Source organism: Corvus moneduloides, chromosome 12, assembly GCF_009650955.1.
Source record: "Corvus moneduloides isolate bCorMon1 chromosome 12, bCorMon1.pri, whole genome shotgun sequence".
NCBI lineage: Eukaryota > Metazoa > Chordata > Aves > Passeriformes > Corvidae > Corvus > Corvus moneduloides.
The window spans coordinates 4502255-4527934 of record NC_045487.1 but is presented as its reverse complement, the minus strand read 5'-3'; the positions used below and the strand labels follow the sequence as shown (position 1 = coordinate 4527934).

The 25680-nt window shown below is 39.2% G+C and overlaps 1 protein-coding gene across 3 annotated transcripts in view; it reads left to right on the top strand.

Annotated features, from left to right (window-relative positions):
• PLCG2 (phospholipase C gamma 2) overlaps positions 1-25680 on the top strand; it is a 56921-nt gene that overhangs the window by 10791 nt on the left and 20450 nt on the right. For 2 of the 3 annotated variants that reach the window (XM_032121823.1, XM_032121824.1), the window contains exons 3-19: positions 5492-5632; positions 8220-8313; positions 9471-9518; positions 12107-12191; positions 12953-13036; positions 14392-14435; positions 15573-15645; positions 16519-16620; positions 16778-16896; positions 17792-17877; positions 18793-18913; positions 19957-20125; positions 21919-22023; positions 22248-22337; positions 22878-23056; positions 24028-24228; positions 25518-25637. In XM_032121823.1, the coding sequence (XP_031977714.1) occupies positions 5492-5632; positions 8220-8313; positions 9471-9518; positions 12107-12191; positions 12953-13036; positions 14392-14435; positions 15573-15645; positions 16519-16620; positions 16778-16896; positions 17792-17877; positions 18793-18913; positions 19957-20125; positions 21919-22023; positions 22248-22337; positions 22878-23056; positions 24028-24228; positions 25518-25637 (1861 nt within the window). Of the gene's footprint in view, positions 1-5491; positions 5633-8219; positions 8314-9470; positions 9519-12106; positions 12192-12952; positions 13037-14391; positions 14436-15572; positions 15646-16518; positions 16621-16777; positions 16897-17791; positions 17878-18792; positions 18914-19956; positions 20126-21918; positions 22024-22247; positions 22338-22877; positions 23057-24027; positions 24229-25517; positions 25638-25680 lie in introns of those variants that run through there. The other variant, XM_032121825.1, reaches the window with a different exon arrangement.

Genomic DNA, 25680 nt, shown 5'->3' with positions numbered 1-25680 from the left:
TTTTGTTTTGTTTTGTTGCATGGAGCAGAATGGAAACTTTTATGGGCACATATGTAAATTTTGCCCTATTATGTCATTTTGTGGAGGTGCCCTTTAATTTTTAATATGAAAACAGTAGCCAGGTGTACAGCCCTGTGAATTCAGAGCTCAAACTGGGAAGCACTGTAACATGGTGCTCTACTGAGCAATCCAGTGAGAAGTTATGAATTTAGTAGTAATTTGTTGTTACTGTACATGACAGCTCTGTGTGACCTGATTATGTAAAGCCCTGTGGGTTTAAAAGGTGCACTTCTCTAAACCTGATGTCAGTCACTGAGCTAAATCCCCAGAGGACCCCTTGGAAAGGTGGTCATGGGTGCTTTCTCAAGGTGTACCACACTGTTTCTCATGTTTCATCCTTGTAACTATGCTTTCAGAAGTTTTCTGGCTTCTCTGTAATGACTTCCTTGGGCCGCTGACTGTCTCAGTAAACATGTGTTTATATGAGCTGAATTACTTTCCCTACCACATCTGGACGGCCATGCTGCAGGACATTTCTGCTTTCTTGTGACTTTGTCCTCCGAGAGAAGCCTCACCTTATTCCCTCTAGAGTCACGTGTTATTTGTGTTTCATTGCTGCTCTGAATAAAAGAGGCTGTTAATACACACCTTGTGTAGTTAATATTTAATTCTGCAGGAGTGAGAGCAGAGCCATTGTCCTCACTAGCTACTATGAAGTGCATTTGCAAAAAGATACTAAAGGCTTTCTTCATTCACTGGGCACTCACTTGAACACAGCCTCTGTTGCAGTGGGCAGTTTCTGCCTTTCTAAAATGAACCTACTTTGGAATATTTTGTAATGCAAATTGTTGGAAAAAAAAGCTGGTTCTGAGTGTGGATGTTGCTATACATATATACACATGAAATGCAATTACATTCATAGACAGAATAGCCATCCCATGTCTTGGCACACACAGCCTGGGTGATCAGAGTCCCTTATTTTCTTCTTCAAAACATTGCCAGTGGTTTCACTTAAGCCTTCTTGAGACTTACTGAAATAATGCTCACAGCATGATTTCTGACTCTAAGCCTCCTCTGAATCTCTCTGAAGGCTTTTTCTTTTCCTTCATTAAGTACATGACTGAGCTCTGATCCAAGCACCATTTATAGCCACAGACACTGAAAAACTCCCGGGGAATTAGAGCTTTGAATGTTATCTTACAGAACTCTGTAGTCCATTGTGACAGATTCAGGTAAACTTCTATGCTATTAATCTAGACTTTTCTCTCAAGGGTACCTTGATAGGTTGACAGCCTCTAAGGTTTTTATGACCCATGCATTTATATACAATCAGCCTGATGTTCCAGTGTAACATTACCTGCCTTGACCAAAGGTGTTCTTGCAAACACTCCAGTGAACTTAGATGGGCACTTCCAGCTCACAGAAGGTTCTCTGCTGCTGGCACTGGCTGATTTTCAACAGGATCTGTTCCCTAACCCACCTGTCTGTTCAGGTGGTGGGTGGTTGTGTTCCCACCCAGAGGTGGGTGGTGGGTGACCATGTGGCAGACAGAGACAGAACTTTGCCCTTTAAATAGCTGGTTGTTCTCTCCTGGAATGAGGAGCACAGTGTTGTGTATAACAGTGTAATGTTTTTTTTTCGCTGTTTTTCTCTTGACATAGTTTTCTACCTTTGGTTATCTTGTATGATGTCTTCCACTCAACTTGCAGGGCCCCTGCTGTAGTGAAACACAGGTTCTGTTTTACCTTCTACCTCCAAGTGTGACTGAAGGAAATGTAACAGGAATTTGTACCTGCAAGTGTGTAACTGAACATGACCACTGCTGCCAGGTTATTTGAATGGAGATCAGTGGAGATGTTGAGGATCAAAAGTTTATTGTTAAGTTCATGGCAATAAAGAGCTCTGGCAGGTGTCCTGGAAGGCACTGAGCAATTAATCTGTGCAGTCTGAGGAACGTATCTGTGTAGTAGTGTAATGATCCATTGAATTCACTGATTTGCCAAACAACACACAGCAGCAGGAGCTGAAGTTCGGCAGCTTCAGGCTCTGAACTGCCTCGAATGCACGGCCAGATCAGGGTCTGAGACAGGATGGTAATTGAAAGTGCCTTGGAGTCTGGTCTCCTTAAAGAGCCACTTGAGGGAGGTGTCAGAATCAATCCATGACTGATGAGGCTGCTAAGGAGATCCTTTCAACCTGTGGAAATAATCACATAAAGGAATGGATGAAATGTAAACTAATTGTGGGTTTTAGAGTGGCACTCGACTTCTGCAAACTGTTTGGCTGGGGACTGGCTGTGCTGGGGGATCACTCTCCTTGTCTTGCTGGATGTGAGTCAATTTCTCTACAGGGCATACTTTGATTCATGTTTCCTTGAGAAATGTTTTAATCTTCTTTCACCTTTCTTGTGGAAGTTGCACCTGCAATGTATTGGATTTGATTTGACTCTGCGAGGTGCATGTGTCCAGGTCTGTGGTTTTTTTGGGTGTATCAGGGCCCAGGAATATGTGTCTGTGAAGCCAGGGCAGGATATGGCTCTGCAATTTGCATGTGGGATTGAGAAGGAGGAAAGCTCCAGTACTTCAAAGCAGTACAAAGATAGAGTGTCTGAGGTGCTGTGCCTGCATTCTGGAATAGGTATGAAATTACATTTTAATTGTTCAGTGACAGATTGTGCTATAAAAAGTTCACAGTAACTGCGTAACAGCTAAATTGGTACAGCTGATTTACTAATCTGAGTCTGAAACATGTTGCAGCTTTTCCTGGTCTGCTACTTTCTTGGTATGGTTGGAATCAGCCATTCGGGAGTTAGTGGGCATCACATGGAGGGTGCCAGCTGACTCCAGACTACCTGTGGAGGACACAGAGCTTAGAGCAAGACCAGAATTAATGCTTGGTGTTTATATTTCTCTTTTCTCCCTTTGATTCTCTACATTGTTTTTTCTTTCAACAATGTAGAGTAATACATCCTAACCAACATTACGAAATGTCATTAAAATACATACAGGTAGTTTCCATTCATTTTCTGAAACTATAATAATGTGTTATATCTTTATTTCTATAAAAATCTAAAGAATGTTTAATAAAACCTGTGTTTTGTACCTGTTTCTTTTATTTTCTAAGCAAACATAATGATGTCTTGCCTGAATTTTGTAGGTTGTATAGAATATGTTGCCTGAAAAGAACAGGGATGTTAAATTTTGAATTTGAGGTTTTCTTCCTTCTCTCACCCAATTTTGTTCTCTTGCTGAACCATTCGTTTGTTTACTGAATGTTTAGCAATTAGGGTATAGTGAAACTCTTTCTGAAAAAACAGTTGGAAAAGCCATAATATGTCTGTGCATACAAAAATCCTTGTGCTTCTATGTATATACACATAGGTTCATGCAGGAGAAGGGGATGGCGGGGTTGAAAGGCTGTAATGCAAGGAGAAGGACTGTAGTGAGTGCATGTAACTGAGGGGAGACATTGGGTAAGTTTGTGTGCTTATTTCACAGGTCAGTGTGAGGTAAGAGCCCCTGGAAATGACAACAGCAGTGCAGGTTGTGAAATCTCTTTTATCGCTGCTGATAGTTTGTACTTTGAGAGGGCCTTTTGTTCTGTTGTTCATGTCTGTGGATTTATAGGAGTCTGAAAGGAAAGGTGTGATTCACTTTGAAGTTAAAACTGTGTTTTTCAGCAGGGATTTGTTGGGTGAAGGGAAAGCAGAAGAGGTGGCTGGGGTGGCACTTGCCAATGGCTAGAATGAGCCAGCCTGGTGTGCGGTCCCATGCCATTTACTGCAGCCTTGCAATCTCCTCCCCTCTCTATTTGGGTACTTTCTATCTCTGCATTCTGATTCTTCTCTGCTGATATTAATGTAAATTGGTGGGTTAAGATCAACTTTTTCAGATGGTGACGTTTAGGATGTTAATTTAAATACATCTTTAGGGATCTAAGTGACACTCTGAATGGTAAGGGGATCAGAGTCACTATTAAGGGCTTTTGGTTCCTGGTCATTTATAGGCACAACATGAATTTATTTTAGAAGTTTGCATCTAAATTTAGGGGTCTTGACCAATCAGATATGCAGATCTTAGGAGATGTTTTCATGGTTTGAGAGGGAGGCTGAGACATTAAAATCTCTACCCTGAGAATAATGATGCTTGGAAAAATTAATCTAAAAAAAAATTTTGATTAGTATCCTATGATTAGTTCAGGTTAACCTTTGAGGTCTCATTTTCGCAGTGTTAAGTTGTTTAATCACTATGAGAAAGGAGTTTCTGGTAGAAGTTTGGCCTGGGATACTTTGCAGAGAATAAGAAGTTCCAAGATGAATTAATTATCAGGATTTTCTTGCTGAACTTCCCTGTTTGTCTATCCATGTTGGCATTGTAGAAATGCAACATTACACAGGTGGAAGCTTTACCATTGTTCAGCTCACCCTCCGCTGCAGCAGAGCTGCTGTTTCATTATGTTACTAATGGTCTTCTATTACTGATGAGGTGCTCATTTAAAACAGGGGGTTTATATTGTGGCATTCTTAAGTGCATGGACAGAAATCCTCAGCTGTTTTCCTTGAATCTTGCTAGGTCTGATAAACACATTTCAAGAGCAGCCATGAAATATTTTTCTTCACTCTTCATTCTGTAGCTCGTAAGTCAAGACTGTCCAGAAGTGGAAAGAGCTGTTTATGTCTCTGGTCCACAGGCAGAGCAAAACCACTTCCTCAGTTTTCTAATAAGTATCTTATCTTGAGAGCACACATATTTCTGTTTCAGTGCTGTCTCACTCCTGTTCTGCAGGCCCTGTAGCAAGGGTTTGAAAAAAGGGAGCTGACTTGGGAAAGTGTGTGCTTGTCCAGCATTCCCATTCTGCTGTGCTCCAGTGCATACCTGTGTTCTCTGGAGAGCAGCGAGGTGAAAGTGATACAACAGGTTATGTTAAATAACACAGATCTCTCCAGAGCTGACTGTGAGAAAACTCACATTTTAATTATTAAGTTTGATTTTCTCTTTATATTCTTACTGCAAATATTTTTCTTGAAAGTACCAGTGATTGCACTAGCTGACAGGGTTGGCTGGCTATCTAAGATATATGTAACTTTTAGGTAGGTAAGGTAGAATCATAGGTTCTATTGTCATGGCAATTGGAAATTACTTTCTTAGAGTCAATGCTATTTTTGAAATCACATTTTCTGTGACCCAAAGGGCCATGTGTATGCATGCTGTCCATGGATAATCAGTGACAGTGAAATAATAAAAATATGACAGGTTATTTTTCTTCTTCTGGACCTTTTCTACTATTGTCTGTTACTATTTACTTGTGGATTTATGGATTGCAAGCTGGTGCAATTTGCATTTCCTTTGCAATACAGATCTGCAAGTTTTTATATTTATATATATATAAAAATATATATATATTTTTTTAATATGTATGTGCATACTTTGAGTTATCCATCTTACCATTTCAGGCTCTGTGCTTGTACTGACTGAATGTTGTTTCCTTTCAGTGGATCTAATGGAAATAAAAGAAATTCGCCCGGGAAAGAATTCAAAGGACTTTGAACGTTGCAAAGCAAGGCAGAGAGAAGAACACTGCTTTACTATTTTTTATGGTACCCAGTTTGTCCTCAACACCTTAAGTTTAGCAGGTACTTTTATCTTCTTCCTTTCTTCTTTAAAGCTACTGATTGAACAAGTCAAACACATTGATGGAACAGGAATGCACAGAATACTGTGGTTTTAACTTCTACGGTTCAGGAGTGCACCAGATGCTTAAAATCTGGAGACAGACCTTTTATTCAGTTTTCTTGTCTGTGACCTGCTGCATTTGGAATGTTTCACTTTCAAATGGTGTGTCGTGTGAGTGTCGTTTCTGATCTTTTCTAGCAGGGTAGACTTGCTGGTTAACTATCTCCAGTAAGATTTTCAGCACTGAAGAGCAGAGGTGACATTGCCCTCTTTAAAGACAGCTATTCACTGTGGCCAGAATATTGTCCTGACACTTTCAGTCTGGCCAAAATGGTTTTGGAAACAATAGTCATAAAAAGTTAGAGACTGCAGCTGTATCAGAGAAATTTTTCTATCACCTATGAGCAATTGCAGACTAATTTGGAAAAATGAAGTTCTAGTTTGAGTTATTTGTGTGCATGTCACCTGATAATACTAAACCTCTTCTAAATAAGTACTATGGGACCATAAATAGAATTGGAAGGTGATAAATTGAAAATGAAGAGATCTGTGTGAAACAAAAGGAATTTGTATTCTGTATCTATAGAAAGGGTTGGGGCACTTTTTACTTCAGGCAAGATTATCCAGGGTCACAAGCCCAAAGATTTTGAAATAAAAAGGGATATAAATTCTTACAGTACAGGCTGAATACAGTTTCAAACTAGTGGAATTTACAAAGAGATTTCTTTTATAAAATGTTTGTAATGGTGTTGGTTTAGAACCATACAGACAATTTACTTGGAAACGTAGTTCTTTCTGTCCTGACCGGGAATGTGCTTATCCATTTAAACTATTAATTGGAAAATCTTAATGTGAGAAAAGGGGAGTGCTTTTTAAGTGTTTTAATGCTGAGAGCTTTTATTTTTTTTATTATTTATGGAATGAATTTCCTACAGATTGCAGTATTAGAAGACAAATTTTTTGCAGTTGAATGCTTTCAAAATGAAAGACTGCTTGTGATTAATCCGTCCTTAGAGGTTTTAAACTTTAAATAAGTTTTACCATTGTTGACTGAAGTCTGTGAAAATTTTGAGTAAGAGGCTGTGTTTACGTGCAGTTGTACCAGAGACTTCATCTGGATTTCCTCTGACAGCCCCCCCAGTCCCTCCCCCATGGCAGTTCTCAAAGCACACCTTTGCCAATACTTTGGAAACACTTGGTACCATGAGATGTTGCTGTAATGCTGAACTGCAGAACAACATGATATAACTTTCAATTAAGGGGGAAATCCTTTTCCTTGTGGAAGGGCTTTGTCATGGGTTCTTAAAACAATATAAAAGAATTGTTAGTTGAAGGGAATGGTAACTATTATAAAGGGCACAATTGTCTTGGAAGAAGAATTGGTTTGGCAGTGGTAGTGGATGTTCTTTCCGAAATTGTAACTAATTGAAAAACATTTCCATGGGGAGCTGAGACTGGGCTCCGGCTTCATCCTTGGGGGATAGAGCATTGTTTGAAAGTTTAAATGAAATGTAATCTTCACCTTTTGAGAAACTGGTTTGCTTTGAAGGCTGTTAAAAGATCTCAGCTCTTGTGTGAAAATAATTTTTTAGAGCTGGTTTAATTGAAGAATGCCTTCATGCAATTTTGGAGCCAGCCTGCTAAATCAAATGGACTTTGCCCAGCTGAGGGCTTTAATGATCACATCTCATGCAAGGTTCTTTCAGCTTAGCTGGTATTTCCTAGGGAAAGCTGTGCCCAGCAGGCAGTTCCTCATCTTGCTTCTGTTGGGTTGAAGAATCATCAAATGCAATCATGATAAATGATGAGAAGGACTCTTCTGGTTTGGGAAATGAAAAGACAAACTAAATTTTAAACAAAACAGAGCAGTGATCTACTAATTTGCAGGGTTGGGAGGAAGATGTACCTGGCTTCTAGCTAAGGCACGTGAGAAATTTTAGGCCTTTTTTAACTTGTATTAAAATGTTCTATATAAGCCACACCAGTTTTGTACATTGCTCCCTTTCTGTTCCTCTTGCCTCAGATTAGTCTGGAACAATCTGTGTTTAGAGGCATGGTTAAGGTAGATAGGAGGTGGTTATGTCAAAGCCGGTATATTGCAATTTTGTTGTAGGTTGCTGGGAATATAATGAACCAGCTTTATGCTATAGCAGTACTGGGTTCTTTTGCCTGTGTGCTTGAAGTTGCTATGATCTAGGCCCTGGACTTCTGCTGCTTTGGAGACAGATGATAAGAAATTGAATTTTGATTGTGTTACTGCAGGAACTCAGCAGTAGTTTTATAGTGTTTTTGCTGAAATCCTGAAACTTTCCTGCTCTGATAAGAAATCTTGTAAAATGAGGTATTTTTTTGTCAGAGCTTACCTACCCCCAAGTTATGCTGTTTTTTATTAGCTTTATTAGTAGCAACATGAAGTTATGCAATGAAATTTATCAAAGAGGAAGGTTAGTCAGCAGCTTTGTATACTAGGGTTTATATAAGCAAGTTCTGTCTTGATTTTGTGTTGATTTTGTTTTGGTGTTTACCATAGTATATTTTTTTTTTCAGCTGACTCTAAAGATGATACTGATAAATGGTTGTGTGGCTTGAATATCTTGTATCAAGAGGTCATGAGTGCTCCCACACCTGCAATCACAGAGAGGTACGTGGATGTGTTTTCACTTAGTGAGACTGGGAATTGAAAGTGGAAAATCTGAATGAAATTTTTAAGGTGCAGCAAGTGGTGCTTGCCAGTTACATTAAGAACAGTCTCCAGTTAGTGTATGACACTGAAAGATCACATGGAAATTCTCAATGTCTATTTTGCTACATACGTGCTCTAGAGTCACACTCTGCTTCATACACTAATGTGAACTTGTATTTCACCTTGTACTGTGCACCCAAAACAAAATCTCTTCATGAGATCACAAGAACACCTGGTGTTTGTGTGTTGGCTTCTTGGAAAATTCAAATGTCAGCCATATGAAGGTGAAACTGCACCCTTAATCTTCAGAGGATGTTGCACGTGAAACTGCTCAGGCTCAGATTGCCGGTTCTGTTGACAAGGTTTCAGTGATACCCCATTGCTTTTCATCACTGCTGGCATTTTTGTTTGTGGCCACTGCTGTTACTTGTTGTGAGGATATGCTCTGCCCTTGCTTGCTCCCTGACCAAACTGTGGCTTTGACACTGATGTTGTCAGACAAGAGTAATTCCTATTGAGGCTGAAGATCAGCTTAGCAGTGCATTCATCCTTTAGGTCAAAATTGTGTGTATATATGTACGTAGTTACTATTGATGCAACTAATAGTATTTTACTGTGCATCTAAAACTGACATGCACTGTGATGACAATTTTCCTTAAAATTGTCTAAACCCCTCTCCCTTCCCTCTAGTTTTTAATTTTTATGCATCTAACAGATATCTAAGCCAGCAGCTCAAAGATAAATCTGGCAGAAATCACTGACTTTATGGAGTTACTCCAGTTTAGATTAGCTGAAGTTTTGGCTCACTTTATCCTCTTACATTTTTACAGCTTCTGGTTACTCATTCTTTTCTGTCCTGCCCACCCTTCCCCTTCCTGTGTTGTTTACGTGACTTTAAAATGCAGCAGAAAAGTACATATTTACAAGTGTGGTTAAAAAAACTGGCTGGATCCTTAGATGCTGCACTAGAAATGTTTTTGCTTTACTAAAAGAAATGAATCTTAAGACTTTTAAGTACTTCTATTGAGTTTTGTCTGTGGATTTTGAAATTTCATTGGCTGTATATTCTTTATAATTCTTAGATTTATTTCTTTTTTCTCCCTCCTTTCCACAAGCTGGCTGAGAAAGCAGATCTATTCTGTTGATCAAACTAGAAAAAATAGGTAAGCAGCTCTGTCTTTTTTCAGATGTTTATAGTAAACTTTTGTTTCAGATTCTAACATGGAATGAAAAAAAATAAAGAATTCATTGTCCAAAATGTCGAATATGAGACCCCTGAAAATGGCATTTGCCCTTGCTTGCTAAACACCATGTGTCCATAGCACTCACTCAGGTTTATATACGTGGTATAATGAGGAAACAAATGATGAAAACGAAGTATTTTAAATTTTAGCCTAGAATTACTTCGCCAAAATGAGTGAGCAGTGTGTTACTGTAGAGGTTGAACGCAGCTGTGCAGGTACCTCAGGTTGCTTGCTTTGTAGAGGCCTTTGCCCTTTCACAGCCGAGTAGGAGCTGCTTGGACTGTGCAACCTGCTGTGAGCTCTCCTGTGCAGCTGTGCCACCAGGACGTCCCTCATTGCTGAGCTGTGTTTGCATTGGAGTGACCAGGCTCTAACACAGATAGACCAGAACCAGCAACTGGCCTGGCCATGGGCTTGTCTCTGCCACGTATTTGAACAGACCAAAGTTAAAGAATCACCTCCAACCTGGTGCTTCTCATGTGAAAGAAGTCCTGTGGGTTATAGCTCCCAGTGTGAAGTGTGGCTTCATGTGTTTGAATTTCAGTAGTTCCTTTCAGGTCCATGTGTGATGTGGGTTTGTAGCTTTTACACACAAAGGAGACCTTTTTTTAAAATTAATTCAGCTGCACACCTCTCCTTAGAGTTACGAGAAATCATACGACACTGAGAAGAATGTTAACCTTTCCTCCCCTCTGTGTTACTATTTCACCATGATTTTTCTCTTTGTCTGGAATGTGCATTTGTTTCTGAAGTGTAGAAAGGCTCATGCTTTTCCTTTCATGTTCACCTTTTCCCAAAAGCAAACTGCCGTGTGGTGTTTCATTGTGCGACTGAGGCCGTGTTATTGCAGGAAGTCACACCCTTGTGCAGACAGCCTGTGGCACTCTGCAGGGTGAGCTGAGACCCCACTTCAGATCTGTGTTTCCTAAACTGGCCACAGCTGGGAAGGGGACAGTCCCATCCTTTACTGGATATTGACTTGTACCTCCTGATGCATTTCGAGAACTAACTCTGCAATGGGTGTGTTGTGGGGGTTCACAAAACAAAAGCAAATGTTTGGATGGAGCAGCTGTGGCTGACAGTAGGTGTCTGCTGAAGAGGTTTCATTTGTTGCTTTAGGGTTGTTCTACTGCTACAATGCAGTTTGGTTGGGACCAAGGAGACTTGCACTGCGGAGAGGGTAGTTTTTCCTTCTCTTCCTAAATGATTCATGCTCTTAGAAAAATTCAGGAAAGGAGTTTGGACTGAGCTCTGTTGTGTTTAGAGCTGTGGTTTTTAGGGAGGTTAATTGTAAAGGTTAGGCTTCCAGGCAAGTGCTGTTCCACAGGTTGAGTTTTTTTCTGGTGGTAATGAAGTCCCAGCTGTTTGTTTTCTCTTGCACTTATCTGGCCAGAGGAAATTGTTTGTGCTTGGTGTTTAGGGTACAAGTGGAGTGCTCGTTCTTGCTTCTAATAGTGGTTTTTTCCAGAGGTCTGGCGACAAGGCGGAAAGCCAGGAATTTCCTGAGTTCTAATCTGGCTTGGGCATGGACTTTGGCTTAGTTCCTTCTTGCTTTGCCTCTTTCTCTCTCTACACAATGGAGATGAGAATATCTCACGGGGTAGCTGCTTGTATGGACACTGTAGAATGGGAGTGTTACTTTCATCTATGTGCTAATTGGTTCTCTTGCTTTCAAGCAGCTTTGTTCTGACCCTGGATTTGCAGAGGTTTAGTGGTTCTGAATTGCTCTGTAGGTCAAGGCAGGGCACCTCAGTCTTGTTTTGTTGCTTGCTTTAATATTTTGTGGGCTTCAGCAATAGGACTCACAGGTCTTGTAGTTGTGCTCTCTTGACTTGCTGCCTTGCTGTTATCTAGAATACTTTGGTTTTTGAAGTGTTGCTGGGATATCACTGGGCATTCTGAAACTCTGCAAAAAGAATCAGCAGGTCTGTGTAAATGGAACTGGAAGGGAAGACTTGGTTGGGAGAGGAGGATGAGATCATGTTCAGATGTTGCTGAAGGGAAGAGCCTTGCTGCTGTAAATCAGTGGTACCAGACTGAATAACATCTGGAGAAAAAGGTTAAAACGGTATTGAAAATTGGAGCTTTTTATTTTCTGTTTGTGCTCATCGGTTTGGTACAGCCTTTGTATGATGTTTTTTGTGTCTGGAATCCAGTTTCAGTGGAAGAAAGGCTGCAGTTCATCGGAGCATGTATAAACATCTACATTTGAGCTGATCATCTCGATCTGATTGATTGTTGAGAGAGAAATAGATATCTCTGCAACACGGTTCTTTTCATCCCAACATGGATGTCCAAATTAATTGAAATGCCTGTTTCTCCATGTCTAGCTTGCTTCCATGTAGGTGTTAAGTTTATAGAAGTTTATGGGTATGTGAGATGATCCCTACCCAAAATGTTTCAATAGTCACATTTTTGTGTTGATAGGAAATATATGAGTAGCTGACTAGAGACAACACAACTGTGGTGATTTTGCTATCTTTTTTTTATCCTTTTTTTCCCCCCAGTATCAGTCTTAGAGAGCTGAAAACTGTCCTTCCCCAAGTAAACTTCAAAGTGAGCAGCATGAAGTACTTGAAGGATAAATTTGCGGTAATTACCTGATTACTTAAACTCGTTTGGTATTATCTGATAGGTGTTGATGTTTCTTTTTAGGACACTTTCTATATTTTTGATTCATATCATGTACCGTTAAATAAATTATATTGATTAATTTCTCTGGTTGGCTTTGCCTGTATCTGAGGATATAAGAAAATACAGACATAGATGTTCCTTCTTTCTATTGTGTGGTTGACCAAAGCCAACACTGGGTTTTAAGCTCCAGTACTGGGCAAGTACATAGAAAAGTATTTTGTCTTTCTGTTTTTTCTACATGAATTTTATCTTAATTTTTTTTTTTTAAATATGATCAAATAATAACCTCTTCTCTCCAACTAATGCCAATATTAATAACTTTTGAAGGTCATTCCATTCCTACAGGAACCTAGAATATCCCCACCCTTTCCTGCTTTCCAGCTCTCCACCCCTAAAGCAGACATTCTTGTTTCTGCTTCCCCAGCTAACAATGAGTAAATGAGGCCCTACTTCTCTCTCAGTTGTGGAAATGGAGTGAGGGTACAAAGTGCAAGGCCAAAGATGGGGGCTAGGAGCACTGTCATAAACCATCTGTTTTCTTGTTTTTATTCTTAAAAACATAAATAAATTTAAAAATCCCAAGTGGTTAAAAACAAAGTTTTTAACAAAGTTGGAGTAGAACAGAATGCATGAGAGAATGCCAACTGGAGTAAGAGTAACTTGTTCACTGTGCAAGTTCAGGGAATTCGGAATTCACTGCACGCTTCTTTCTGTTGTAGGAAATAGGTGCTCACAAGGAAGAGCTTACTTTTGAACAATTTCATTTGTTCTACAAGAAAATCATGTTTGAACAACAAAAATTGGTAAGCTTTTCATAAATGGTCTTCATACTGTTCAACTGCTGCATCATAATAGTGAGAGCTGATTATCTTTTTGTTTGTTACTTATTTTCTTTTTTCCTCATTCTTGTAACAGAAAAAGGGTGCAGTGCTGTACCTGATGTGTAGATAACAGTCACTATCAGCAATTGGCCTAAGAAGATGAATAAGTCATTCATGTTGATTCTTGTGTGTTGGTAGTAGAGATAGGCAGAGATACGGGGTTTTTAGGAAGAATTCTTCTTGTGAGTTTGTTCAGGATGCAGAATGTCTTTTCATTAGGTTTGGCTGATCTTTTTTATGATAGAAGCAATTCCATATTCCAGATTACCAGCAGTAAGTCCATTACAGTCCATCAGACAGTCCTTGGGAGGCATAAATGCAGTGGAATTACATTTTAGCTAATTTAAGTGGGCAACTGCCTGACTACTGTTTCCTTGTGTTCACTGTACGGATTCATGAAGCTGGTGGAAACTGCATACATTTAGTGACTCTGAAAGTTAGGAACCCTTTAAAACTGTGTGAAAACACATAATTTGAAATTACTTGCATGAATGTCTGTGTTGACTATGTTCTTATTGTGTATTCAACTTTAATTTTGCAGATGCTAAATTAGAAGCTCCGATAGTCAAAGTCAGTGCTGTTTTTCTGCCAATAGAGCTTGTGCTGTTAAAAAGTGATGCTGAAATCATGGTGGAGTGATAAAAACCCCTAGATTTACTGACGTGGTTTTAGTTTTGGCCATGAAAGTCCTGTTAATTAGCTTGAGCAGAAAGCTGAAGCATTAAACACACAGTAAGGAGCCTCTCTGACTTTGTTAAGCTCTTGTTATTGCCCTGTGTGAATCATTGCAAAGAAACATCTCAATTTGTTTACAAGTGCTTTGGTCAATTGATAAGTTTCCTGCAATCTCTAATGATGCTGTGCCAAGCTAGAAACCATTTAGGTTTTATATTCACTTGAATAAATATGATGGATGATACTTAACTCCAGTTTTTCTGGGATATCAAACAATAAAACTCCCCCGAAATTTGGCTATTTGTATAAGGTGCTTTATCTAAGCAAGTATTTTGCCTGAGATTTGTGTTCACATTGAAAGGCCTGAAGTGCAGTTGCCAGCCTTGGCAGTATGTTTTTTTAAATGCATTTAATTACAAATGTGTCTTGCCAATTTGTATGCAACTTCTCTAGAGCAGACAGGCATTTATTCCCCCTTTCCAAACCAATCGACATTATTAGATGGACTTAGATGGAAAATTGGATATTCTTTTATTATTTATTCTTTTTCCCTTTTTTATGTTTGTTCTTTTTTTGTTTGTTTGTTTTTTGTTTGTTTTAAGATTCTTGATGAATTCAAAAAGGATTCCTCTGTTTTCATTCTTGGGTGAGACTCTTCATTTGTATTATTTTTCCACATTTTCATATGGTCGTAGTGTTGCAGGATTGTTTTTTAATTACCTCACTGTTTTTTTTAAATTTTATTTATTTTTTTTGTTTTGATGTTTTAGTAAGTGAAAAGAAATCATGTATATTTTTGCATTCAGAAAGGTGAACTTACATTGGAAGTAAGTCCTGGTGATTGTTTTTTACTTTCTGACTACAAAAATGGTATGGACTGAAGCTACCTGTCCTCTGAATTTATAAAGAACTGAACAGAGCGATGGAAGGACAATTTGATGCAGATATTTTAGCTTCAGTCTGGAGAATGGTGTGGTGCACAGGCTTTGCCTAGACCTGAGCTGAATGCTGACAGTGATGGTTTCTGCATCTTCCACTTGACAGACTTGACAGTTTAAGTAAGATGTGTATGGCATGAAGAAGAGGTCACAGGCCGTGCTAACCTGTTGCTTGTGGATTAAACCAGTTTATCTCTTGAATATTACACTAACAGATGAAGGAAGTAACTTAAAAAGTCTGCTCTGAGTGTACTGAGTATTTCCTTAGCTCTGGGTCTTGTCATTAATTAAACCGTGAGACTGCTTAAAAGCACGGATTTATAAGCACCTTCCTGGTACCAGATGCTGCTATGTTTGTGACTCCCAAAAGGCAAATCAGTGATATCACTTTCCCTTGGTGCAGGTGCACCTTGTCTCCTTTTTCAGAAGATTTTGGTCTATCACAGTAGTTAATCTAAATATTGCATAGAAGGAATTACTTGTGGAAGTGTGGCTCTGTGATAATTTAAAAGAAGTTTTTCCATGTACCTCAACTAAACTTACAAACAGCCCGGTCAAGTTAATGCAGCTCATTTGCTTCAAAGCAACAAGTACAGATTTGGTGCTTTTCCCAATGAATCACTCTCAAAAGTACATCAGGAATCAAGGAGGCTCAAAACACAGTAATTGGATAATACAGTATTACAAGCCTACTCTAAATCCCACTGAAATTGTAAAAAGTCTCTTGCTGGTGGCAGCACCTTTGTACTGTAAATCCAAGATACAAATCCATGTCATCTTCTGCTGTAATATCTGATTACCCTCTGCTATTTCTTTAGCTTCACTTTCCTTTTCTTTTTTTAAAGAAATACTGACCGTCCAGATGCTTCAGCAGTTCACCTCCATGACTTCCAGAGATTCCTGCTACACGAGCAGCAGGTGGGAAGGTTACAGAAATACTGAGCTCTTTTTCTTGGGGTTGTATCACAGAATTCTGTGCTCATTAAAAAGAAATGTGAAGTGTCATAGAATATGATTGATGTCACTGTAATACTGGGCCTTGGAAAGATTTTTCCTTTGTTGCCATTGAAGTCCACAAGAACTCTTACTTTTCACCTGTATAAAGCCTCTGAAGGTGCACCAGAGGACCAGAGGGAGGACAAAGTAAATGAGGTTTTAACAAGCCTCCCCTTAGTCATGTAGATAAACAGACAAGGTTAGAAGTAAATGCTATGTGCAGTCAGAGATGAATGCCTGGCCTGGTGGCTGCTGTCACCAGAGGCACACTGGGGCAATGCCTTGGCCATGGCCCCATTTTTGCAGCTCTCACATTGCTGCCTGCCTGCATTCCAGTCAAAGGTAATTTCCTATTGAATGGTGCCAGTTAGATGTCCCGTGCCAGCAAGCACTTAAGGATGAAGGCAGGGATTGGAACTGTGTCTTCATGGATTTCTGTAATGCTATTTAGCACAGACTCCATGGGAAAAAATGGTGCAATATTTGCTAGGCACTGCTGAGCTCCAGGTTTACAAATGTGATTGAAAAGTGAGACCTACACTTCCTGTATAAGCTTGCTACTTTCTTTTTCTCCCAATTTCACAGTTTTCAAAGGATGTTCAGATTGCACTTAGAAATGAGAGAGATTATAGTTAAGGCATGTCCAAGGAGGCCAGCTTTTTTCTGCCTGTCAATGCATAGATGTACTTAGGTAGTGTGTATGTATTTGTAGATCTCTCTGTTCCTTGTTTGATTTTTGTACTGAATAATACCACTTCTAAAGTTTTTTTCCTACTGTATTGTAACTACCTGAAGGAATCTTGGGCTCAGGATCTCAGTAAAGTCCGAGAACGAATGACAAAGTTTATTGACGACACTATGAGAGAAACTGCTGAACCTTTCCTCTTTGTTGATGAGGTGAGATAATGGTACTTTGTAGTAGTTCTCATAGACTTCTTTCACAGAATTTTCACTGGGTGGCAAGACCCCTAGACCCCTCTTGCTGCATTGCTGGATTTCTTTTATTCTCATATGGTAAAATTGTTTAAATTCAGTCTGTCTCTTTGTATCGTAGTTCCTTGCTTACCTTTTTGCAAAAGAAAACAGTATTTGGGATGAGAAATATGATTCAATAGAAGTGCAGGATATGAATAATCCTTTGTCCCACTACTGGATTTCTTCCTCTCATAACACGTAAGTTACCAAAAGTCGTGTTGTTTTTCCCTGTTCAAATAAATGTAGCACATGTGAGAGAGACAGTAAATTATGCCAGAAATGTGCTGTGTGGATGTGTAAAACCTTCCTACAGTGTGGTATAAATGTTGCAAATGGAGTTTCTGGGACTCCTTTTTCCCCTTCTCATAAGATCTTAGAGGTTTTGAGATACAACTCAGCTCAGCTGCCAGAAAATCCAAGTCCTATTACAAAAATAAAAAGAAGTATTGAGTTGAAACTGTTCTAAAAGCCTCTCTGCTTTCAGAAATTTAAGTTACTGAAGGGGCTTCCGTTCTTTCCAAGCACCAGTAGCCTCACTGAGCTCGTGTCAGAATTCATTAATTGTACAAAGTATGTGATGATGAGTTTGAACTGTCTTCAAATGAAGGGGGTTTGCTCACGTAGCATTGTAGTGGAAAAAAAGGTGTGAAGGGAGGGAGGAGAGATAAATAAAATAATGCAGGGTATGCAATAAAGTGGATATGGATATGACATACAGGTGTATTTTGAAGTATAAGGTGTGATATCACTCTAAATACCTTCCATATCCCTCCCACATGCTTATGCCTGAGCATGATGAGGTTTAAGCGTGTTTCAAAGCTCATGGTTTGCTCTCTAGAAGGATGTCAGAGTTGTCTGCTATTTAGATTGAGCCTTTAGCCTCCTATAATTTGGTCCATTCAAAAACCTGATAGCATCACGTTGAGCAAAATCTGGTTCTTCCATCAGAAGTATAAAAAAAACCCAAACCAAACCAACAACAACAAAAAATCAGGATACATTCTCTATGACAGGAGGCAAAATATCACTGAGTGAGTGAGAATTGGTTGAAACTGACTCCCTGCTTTTTTTACCATTTTCTTTTACTCCTTAGATACCTGACAGGAGATCAGCTTCGCAGTGAATCCTCTACAGAAGCTTACATCAGGTGCCTCAGAATGGGATGTCGATGTATTGAGTGTGAGTAAAGAGCTTGTGGAGTGGTTTATAATATGTTGTCTGCGCAAGTAGTTTCCTCTGTTTACCAAGAAAGAAAAAAGAACTGAAATCAAGAACTGTTTGTTTTCTGAATTTGAAGTTAGTCATATAAAAAACACTGATTCCTTAAATTGTTTTGCTTATGTCTCACCAATGCCTCATTCACTTCCTCTGATTCTCGTTCTCAGGCAGTTTTAAGATAGTCTTCCTAAATCTCCTCACTTTACAAAAAAATTCAATCTTGAATCTATATGAAAGCTTAGGATTTAAGCTGGAGTACTTGTGTAGCATAGATAGATAGTTTATTTAGCTGCATGGTAATACAGACAAGCCTAAGGCACAGAGATTTTTGTGATGTGGTGTCTTTTGTCATCCTGTTTAATTTGCTTGTAAATCAGGTGATGTCTTGGTGCATTTGTTCTCCATCGATTGTGTATGTGTCTTCAGCTCTGTGCTTGTGTTCCTTATTGAGAATTTTCACTTTAATTTCATGTTGTTTATTTGACTAATGCAAAATATATCTCATATTAGAGTTTCAGGGTTAAAATCAACAAAAGACAGAAGCTCTCAACTTGTCACTTGTTAGAGTGTCTTTATCCCTGGAAAATTACTGTAAACTAGTAGATCGACACTATAGTTGCCTGAATCTCTTATTTCCAGATTCCCACATAATATTGCTTGGGGAAACATTTTGTAGTGTATTTTATTTGTCTTGCTCTTACTTAAGTAAACTCAGTTTCCTCTGTGAGAGATAGAAATTCATCTGATAGACTATTTTATTAGAACAATAAGGTCTATGAATCAGTATGAACACTGGAGTTTTTATGTATCCTTTTTACTAGAGTCATTTAAAGAACTACTTGCTTTCTTATTTTTTCCACTGCTTGTCTTTCCTAGTGGATTGCTGGGATGGTCCTGATGGGAAACCCATCATTTACCATGGATGGACACGGACAACAAAGATCAAATTTGATGACGTAGTGCAGGCAATCAAAGACCATGCCTTTGTTACATCTGAGTAAGCTTGATTTTCCTTCAGCCTGTTTTCATATGCTTAGACCTTTCTGAACATAATTTTTCTGCAACCTAGAGAAAAAAGTAATCAGAGATTAATGGATTCCAGTAGTCTTCATTATTGCCACTTCTGGGTCTTTAATAGATGCAGTTTTGAGGAAAAGTCCCAGTGCATAATGATTTATTGCTAAGGAAGATAGTACCCTAAAGTGGTTTCCAGCTCCTTGTTTGGGTCTTTTTTTATTAAGTTGAAAGTGAAACTTCAAATGCTTAATAGTATGTCTTAATTCTTTTTCAAAAATTAAAAAAATAGTACAATTGACAAATAATATGTCTGTCAGGTGGTGTTTGTGTTGTAGGGGAGGTCTTAGCTGAGAAGATACAAAACTCATAGCATGTCTCCTGAATTGGTAACATGGGTTTAGATCTGCATCTCTGCCCTTCTGTGACTTGTACTGAGACGTTCTTAACATGAAAAATATTACCCAGTACCCGGGAAAGAAATCAAGCTGTCAGTGTCCTGTTTTTCCATGTTACCACTTGGACACAGAGAGGCAGTATTTTCCCATGTGGATCACAGGAACACTGTGTTAGTGACAACCATAATATGCATTATGGTTTCAGACTCTTCTCATAGTCCATGTGAAGGAAAACAGACATGATTTTGAGGAGAGGAGAAACAAATTTTCACATAATGGTACTTTAGCAGTGCAACTGTGCCCAAAGAGCTTGAAGGGAATCTTTGTCCTTGCAGATATTCAAATCTCTGCTGGATAAAGTTCTAAACAACCTGATCTAACCTAGGAACTGGGTCTTCCCAAAGAAGGGGTTTGGGTTAGATGGACCTTCACAGGTCCCTTCCAACCCTGGCATCTCTGTGATTGCACATCTGTTATTACTTGTTGTGTCTATATCTTCCTTTTGTCTTCTTGTTTCCTTTAAATATTTTCTGTCCTCTGGGGGCTGAGGGAGGGTGTTGTCTTCCTTGCCTTGCCAGCCGTAACAAAAAGAAATTGTCTTCATTCACCTTGGTTTTGTCCGCCAAAGATACCCAGTCATTCTGTCAATTGAAGAGCACTGCAGTGTGGAGCAGCAGCGACACATGGCCAAAGTGTTCAAGGAGGTGTTTGGGGATCAGCTTTTGATGAAGCCTGTTGAAGCCAGTGCAGATCAGCTCCCATCACCAACCCAGCTGAAAGAAAAAATCATCATCAAGGTAGGCTTGCTTTGTGTGCTGGGAGATAAAATAGGAGAACAAGAGCAGGACCAGAAATACTGTTCCTGACTTCACAGATTACTTTCAAGAAACCCCTTGCTTGAAGTGTTTACTGGTTACATTTGACAGTAATGTACAGTGTTCTGTAAAACTCTGTATTAAAGTGCTTGCTCTTGGTTTTCTTTGCAGTAAGTGTTGGCAGTTCAAGTGCCAGATCAAACGTCAGCTCTTTTCTAAAGGTCTTCCAGCTCCTGAAATGTCACTCAAAATTTCAACAAGGGTTCACTGCTGCAGATGTTCACCACAGAGGTTTTACACCATGTGGCATAAAAATGACAGAATTATGTTCTTGAATAGAAAGATAGATCAATATTACTATTTTTCAAGACTGCCTTTCATTCAAGTGAAACCCAAAGCTCTTGCGGCTGCACACTGAGGTTGTGAGGATTTCACAAATTGATGAGTGTTTGCTAACTCAGTGTGATTTAAATACACAGTTTAGTGAGTCACTTGTGAAACACAGAGGCACTGCTCTGAGAAGGCAGTCCCCATTAGTGTCCTACCTTGTGGGCAGTGCAGGTGCCCACATCAGCTCTGTTGTGCAACAACAACATAACCAAAAGAAGACTGAAACTGTGGTAGAACTTTTCAAATGGCAACATTTGGTGAAGAATCTCAGGGCTGCTCATGATCTCTGTAGTAAAACAATAATTGCTTTTGTCCATGCTTCTGTTTTCTTGCTCTTGTAACAGTATTGCATCCTGTGTATTAAATATCTGAATGGAAGAAATAAGGGTATTGAATGTAAGATTGGAAATAATAGAACCCCACTATAAGGTGCAAAAGTTCTGTGCTTAAGTTTTTGGGTTTTTTTTTGTCCTCCCTAGACTGTCTGTTGTTTCCATGCAGAGCAGAGAGGGAACTTGCATAGGCACATGATTAGTAACATGACAGATCTGGTTTAAAGGGAATTACAAACTATTATGAGTGTGCACAAGAGAACATCCATATCACTCTGTGCTGTCTAAAAGGGCATTGACGAGTCTTTAAATAGATCAGCACCTGCCAGTGACCTGGTTGTGTTGCTTGGCTTTTGTTTGGAAAATGTTGTCAGTAAACAGTCAGAGGCAACACTTACTTCTCTGGCCTGTGAGATTTTTCAGATAGGTCTATCAAACTGAAATCAGCCACGAGTAGGCTGTGTGAACTGAACGTGGTTGAGGTCTGATGTGAGATGATTAATCCCATCATTAACTGCAGTTAAGTAATTGATATTGTCTGTGGCCCCTTGAGACACTTCTGTGAACCCTCTAAGGAAAGTAGAACTTGACTCCTTTTTTCATAAAGGATTTCCCCTTGTACTCATTTTTGTCATAAAAGAGTGAATTCCTCATTCATTTTAATTCCTTATCTTTTCCTTTTGATTTTTGTTCCTTATGTGCTGCTTTCTGCAGAAGGATTGCTGTTTATCCTTGTTTCTTGGTATGTGTCACTTCATGTTTTCTGTTCTCTAAAGATTGGTGAGATCTTATCAAACTACTTGTTTCTTCACTGCTTCAATGATACCTCTACTAGTTTTTTCTAACTTTTATTATGGGATCTAAATTTTAAAGAAAGAAGTTCCAACCCTGTTTTTTCCTTGTGGAACAACTGCTGTTATGATAATGACAGAAGGTGGCTGTGCAATGGAGGGAGATACTTCCAGTAACACTGAGTGTGCTGAAACATTATGACCAATTTTATGTGTGGTTCTCTCTGAGTGTATGTATGTTGGTTTTTTTCTTGTTTTTAAGCACAAAAAACTGGGGCCAAAGGGAGATATTGATGTGAACTTGGAAGAAAAGAAAGAAGAAAAGAAGCAACAAGGAGAACTTTACATGTGGGACACAATAGAACAGGTATTGTTTCTATGACATCTGCTGCAGGTTGTTACTCAGTTCTGTAATACTGAAAATTGACATAAATTTTCTTAATATTTGTGTAAGTAATATTATCCGTTGAACAGGTGTGGATGATGGGAAGAAGGTATTTTTTTTGTTGTTGCACCCTGTTTTGAGATTGTGGTTGAGAGTGGTTAGTGAGTTTCCCTCTGTTAATTGTTTTAATATCTCCTAACTTTCAGAAATGGACTCGGCACTACTGTGCTATTGCTGATGAAAAGCTTTCATTCAGTGATGATATAGAACAGAATGCTGATGAAGATTCATCCAAGGTGATGGCTGTGTTTTATTGTTTAAGCATGTTCTTTTTATTATCTCAGATTCTTTCAATGTCTACAGATGTGTGTTTTTTATGCCAATGAAACTGTATAGGTTCCATATCAGATGATAAGTGTGGAGATAAAAGAACTAAAAAAGGGTCTTTGACAAGGTCAACTCTAGTTAACCTTATTTTTAATAAAATAACTTTTTCCCTTGGTTAATTGAGGACTTGCAAAGAGGAGTACAAGGACAATGAAATATAACTTCAGTGCTTATATGCTAGTGCTGATGTGTGCACTAAGTCTTTTAAATTTACTGCTATTCTTAAACTAAGCAGAATGAACTAATGTGTATTGTGTTGCTAATGTGTTACCTGGCTGTTGTGGATGGTAAAGCAGGGTAACAAAAAGGTGATTGGCTGGAGAGTTCAGGCCTATGAAGAGCTGAAACCCTGAAATAGTAAATTGTTATATATCACCAATAACAAGTACTTAGTTTCAAAGTCATTAAATTAGAAATGTGCTTTAAAAAATTCTTATTTTCCGATCTAGGAGGTGAAACGCACTGAACTGCACTTAAGAGAGAAATGGTTCCATGGGAAAATGAAAGGGGGGAGAACAACTGCTGAGAAACTGCTCCAGGAATATTGTGCTGAAATGGGTGGCAAGGATGGGACATTCCTGGTTAGGGAAAGTGAAGCTTTCCCTGATGATTACACCTTGTCATTCTGGTATGGTCATTGTCATACAAATTTAATGGGGGATTTATTTATTTTATGGCATTGCACAAAAATGTGTGCATTTTTCAAATACGCATTTATATATTTACAGCTGAGAAGAAGTAGGAATAGCACTAGAATGTTGTTGATGGGATTGGTAAAGACTACTTTCTAAAAAACTTCAGTATAGCATTGTGCATTTTGGCAAGGTTGTCAGGGCAGGAATAACCAGTTTGATTCCTCCCCCTCAACTTTTCTAGTGTTCTGGCAGGATACAGGATTTGTTATTTCCTCAGTGAGTGGGCCAAAATTAGATATTTTAATTTAGGGATAAATTGCTGGTTTCTACACTGAAAAGGTAATCTCACGAGTTAGTCTTTGTTAGCAGAGATTGATCTTTTCAGTGTAAGGATTTTTCTAAAGGAAAATAATAAAGAATTTTCAGGGGGCTTTTTCTTTATGGTTTTTCTTTTGTTTGTTTGTTTGTGGTTTTTTTGGGGGGGTGTTTTTTGGTTTGGTTTGGTTCTGGTTTTTCGTTTGGTTTTTTTTGTTTGGTTTTTTTTTTGTTTTTTGGTTTTTTTTTTTTTTTTTTTTTTTTTTTTTTTTTTTTTTTTTTTTTTTGTTTGGTTGGTTGTTTTTGGTAGTCTGGGTTTGGTGTTTTCTTTTTTCTTCTGGTTGGGACATTATGAGGGATAGCTTCAGATGGATTTCTGAATCAGAGAGCTGTCAGAGCAAATTTTACAGAATAAGTTTATGCCAGATTTTAAACTACTGTCAGTTGAAAATTATTTTTTTGGTCCTGTAGCCTCCCATGTCAGAATTTTTGTTACTTGTTACATTGGCTGTTTTACGAGATGACACAGATTTCTTGCCTCTTCACAAGCTCTCCAAGTAGTTGACCAGGAATGGGTGGGGAAATGCTTTGAAAGAAGAAAATCTGTTGCAAACCCTGCATTTCCCTTATGGCCCCTCTACTCCTTCAGGAGGTCAGGCAGAGTCCAGCACTGCCGGATCCGTTCCACCAGTGATGGGGACACTGTGAAATACTACCTGACAGACAACCTCACCTTTGACAGCATCTATGATCTCATCCAACACTACAAGGAGGCCCACCTGCGATGTGCTGAGTTTGAGCTGCGCCTGACCGATGCTGTGCCTAACTCCAGCCCTCACGAGACCAAAGCGTACGTAGAGCAGAAGACAAGCACTGCCGTCATGTCAGTGCCCTTGCCTTGCTTTAGGTGGGCGTGGATTTCTGCAGAGAAAATCCCCTGGATTCAGGAGCACGCTTCAGTGTTGCTTGGCCGTGGAAGCTGGGGGAATAGGCATCCTGAAAGATGCTGAGTGAGAGCACTGACTTTGTGAGAACCTGGTACAACAAAGAGTGGTCACTGAGAAAGCAATTTCCTAGCAGCAGCTGGCAGATCAGTGAGAACTGTAATGCTGTGGAAATGTGCCAGTTCTTCCTTTGTCTGTGCAGTGTTTTACAACACCCAGCGGGTTGGGTTAGATATTTAGTAGCTGGCTGTGGTTTGGACACTAAGTGGTCATGGTCTGTGCCATCTGGAAGCTCTGTTACTGGGGCAGTGAGCCCAAACAGCTACGTTTGCCTAATCCCACCCACCACCTCACCCTGTCAGAGCTGGTTAGGCTGACTTCACCCCGTGTGATAGGAACTAAGCATGGTGTTTATTTCCAGCTGGTATTTGTCTGCCATAGATCCTGGGCAGAGCTTATTCTTGTTTTTTGGCAGAACACTGTAATCACTGCCCTTTGTTCTGTTTTCTTTGCAGTGGGCAAAAGTAAATCTCCTTTGCATGTAAAATGCTAATCTGTGACTTTAAATTTTTTTTTTCTGCCCCCCTGGGATCTGGGAGTCACTGACCACCCACACATAACCTTGGAAGTCAGTGAGAGGGGAAGGAGAATTTAAAGGTTAGAATTTCCTGCCTTTCTGCAGAAGCTGGAGCTACACTGCCAGTATAAGTGGCCACAGTTTCACTGAAGGCACTTTGGAGCCAAAACAGCTCCATCCCTATGGTGAAAGATAAAATCAAGCTCTGAATAAAAATTCAAATCCCTGGTGTCTTTCTTTTGTCTGTGTTTAGGCTTTATCTTAAATCTACTGTGTCAAAATGTAATAAGTACTGAAAACCGAATGGCAGACTAAAAGCAGGATGCAGTTCCTTTGTTTCAGGAACAAATGCAGATTTATGTTTTATGATTTCAGACAGACAAGGTGTTCTGATATATTCGTGATGCTTTCATCCAAAATAAACTGCTGTCTTACAATGTTTTGTAATAAACTGCTGTCACAGGCAGTTTATTTTCCCCAAGATGGGGAAAATCTAATGCATAATTTTTCTTAGAACGTTTGAAACTCTGTTGTTAATAATGCTGTCTGTTATTCTCCATAAATGACATTTGACAAGCCTTGTAATGCCTTGCCCGTTCTGGTTTTTGACTGTTGCAGTTGGTACTATAACAACTTGAGTCGGGGTGAGGCAGAAGACATGCTCATGCGAATTCCTCGGGATGGAGCCTTTCTCATTAGAAAGAGAGATGAACCTGATTCTTTTGCCATGACTTTCAGGTAAGAAAAGACAGATAGGATTACCTTACCTAGCAGCCCAACA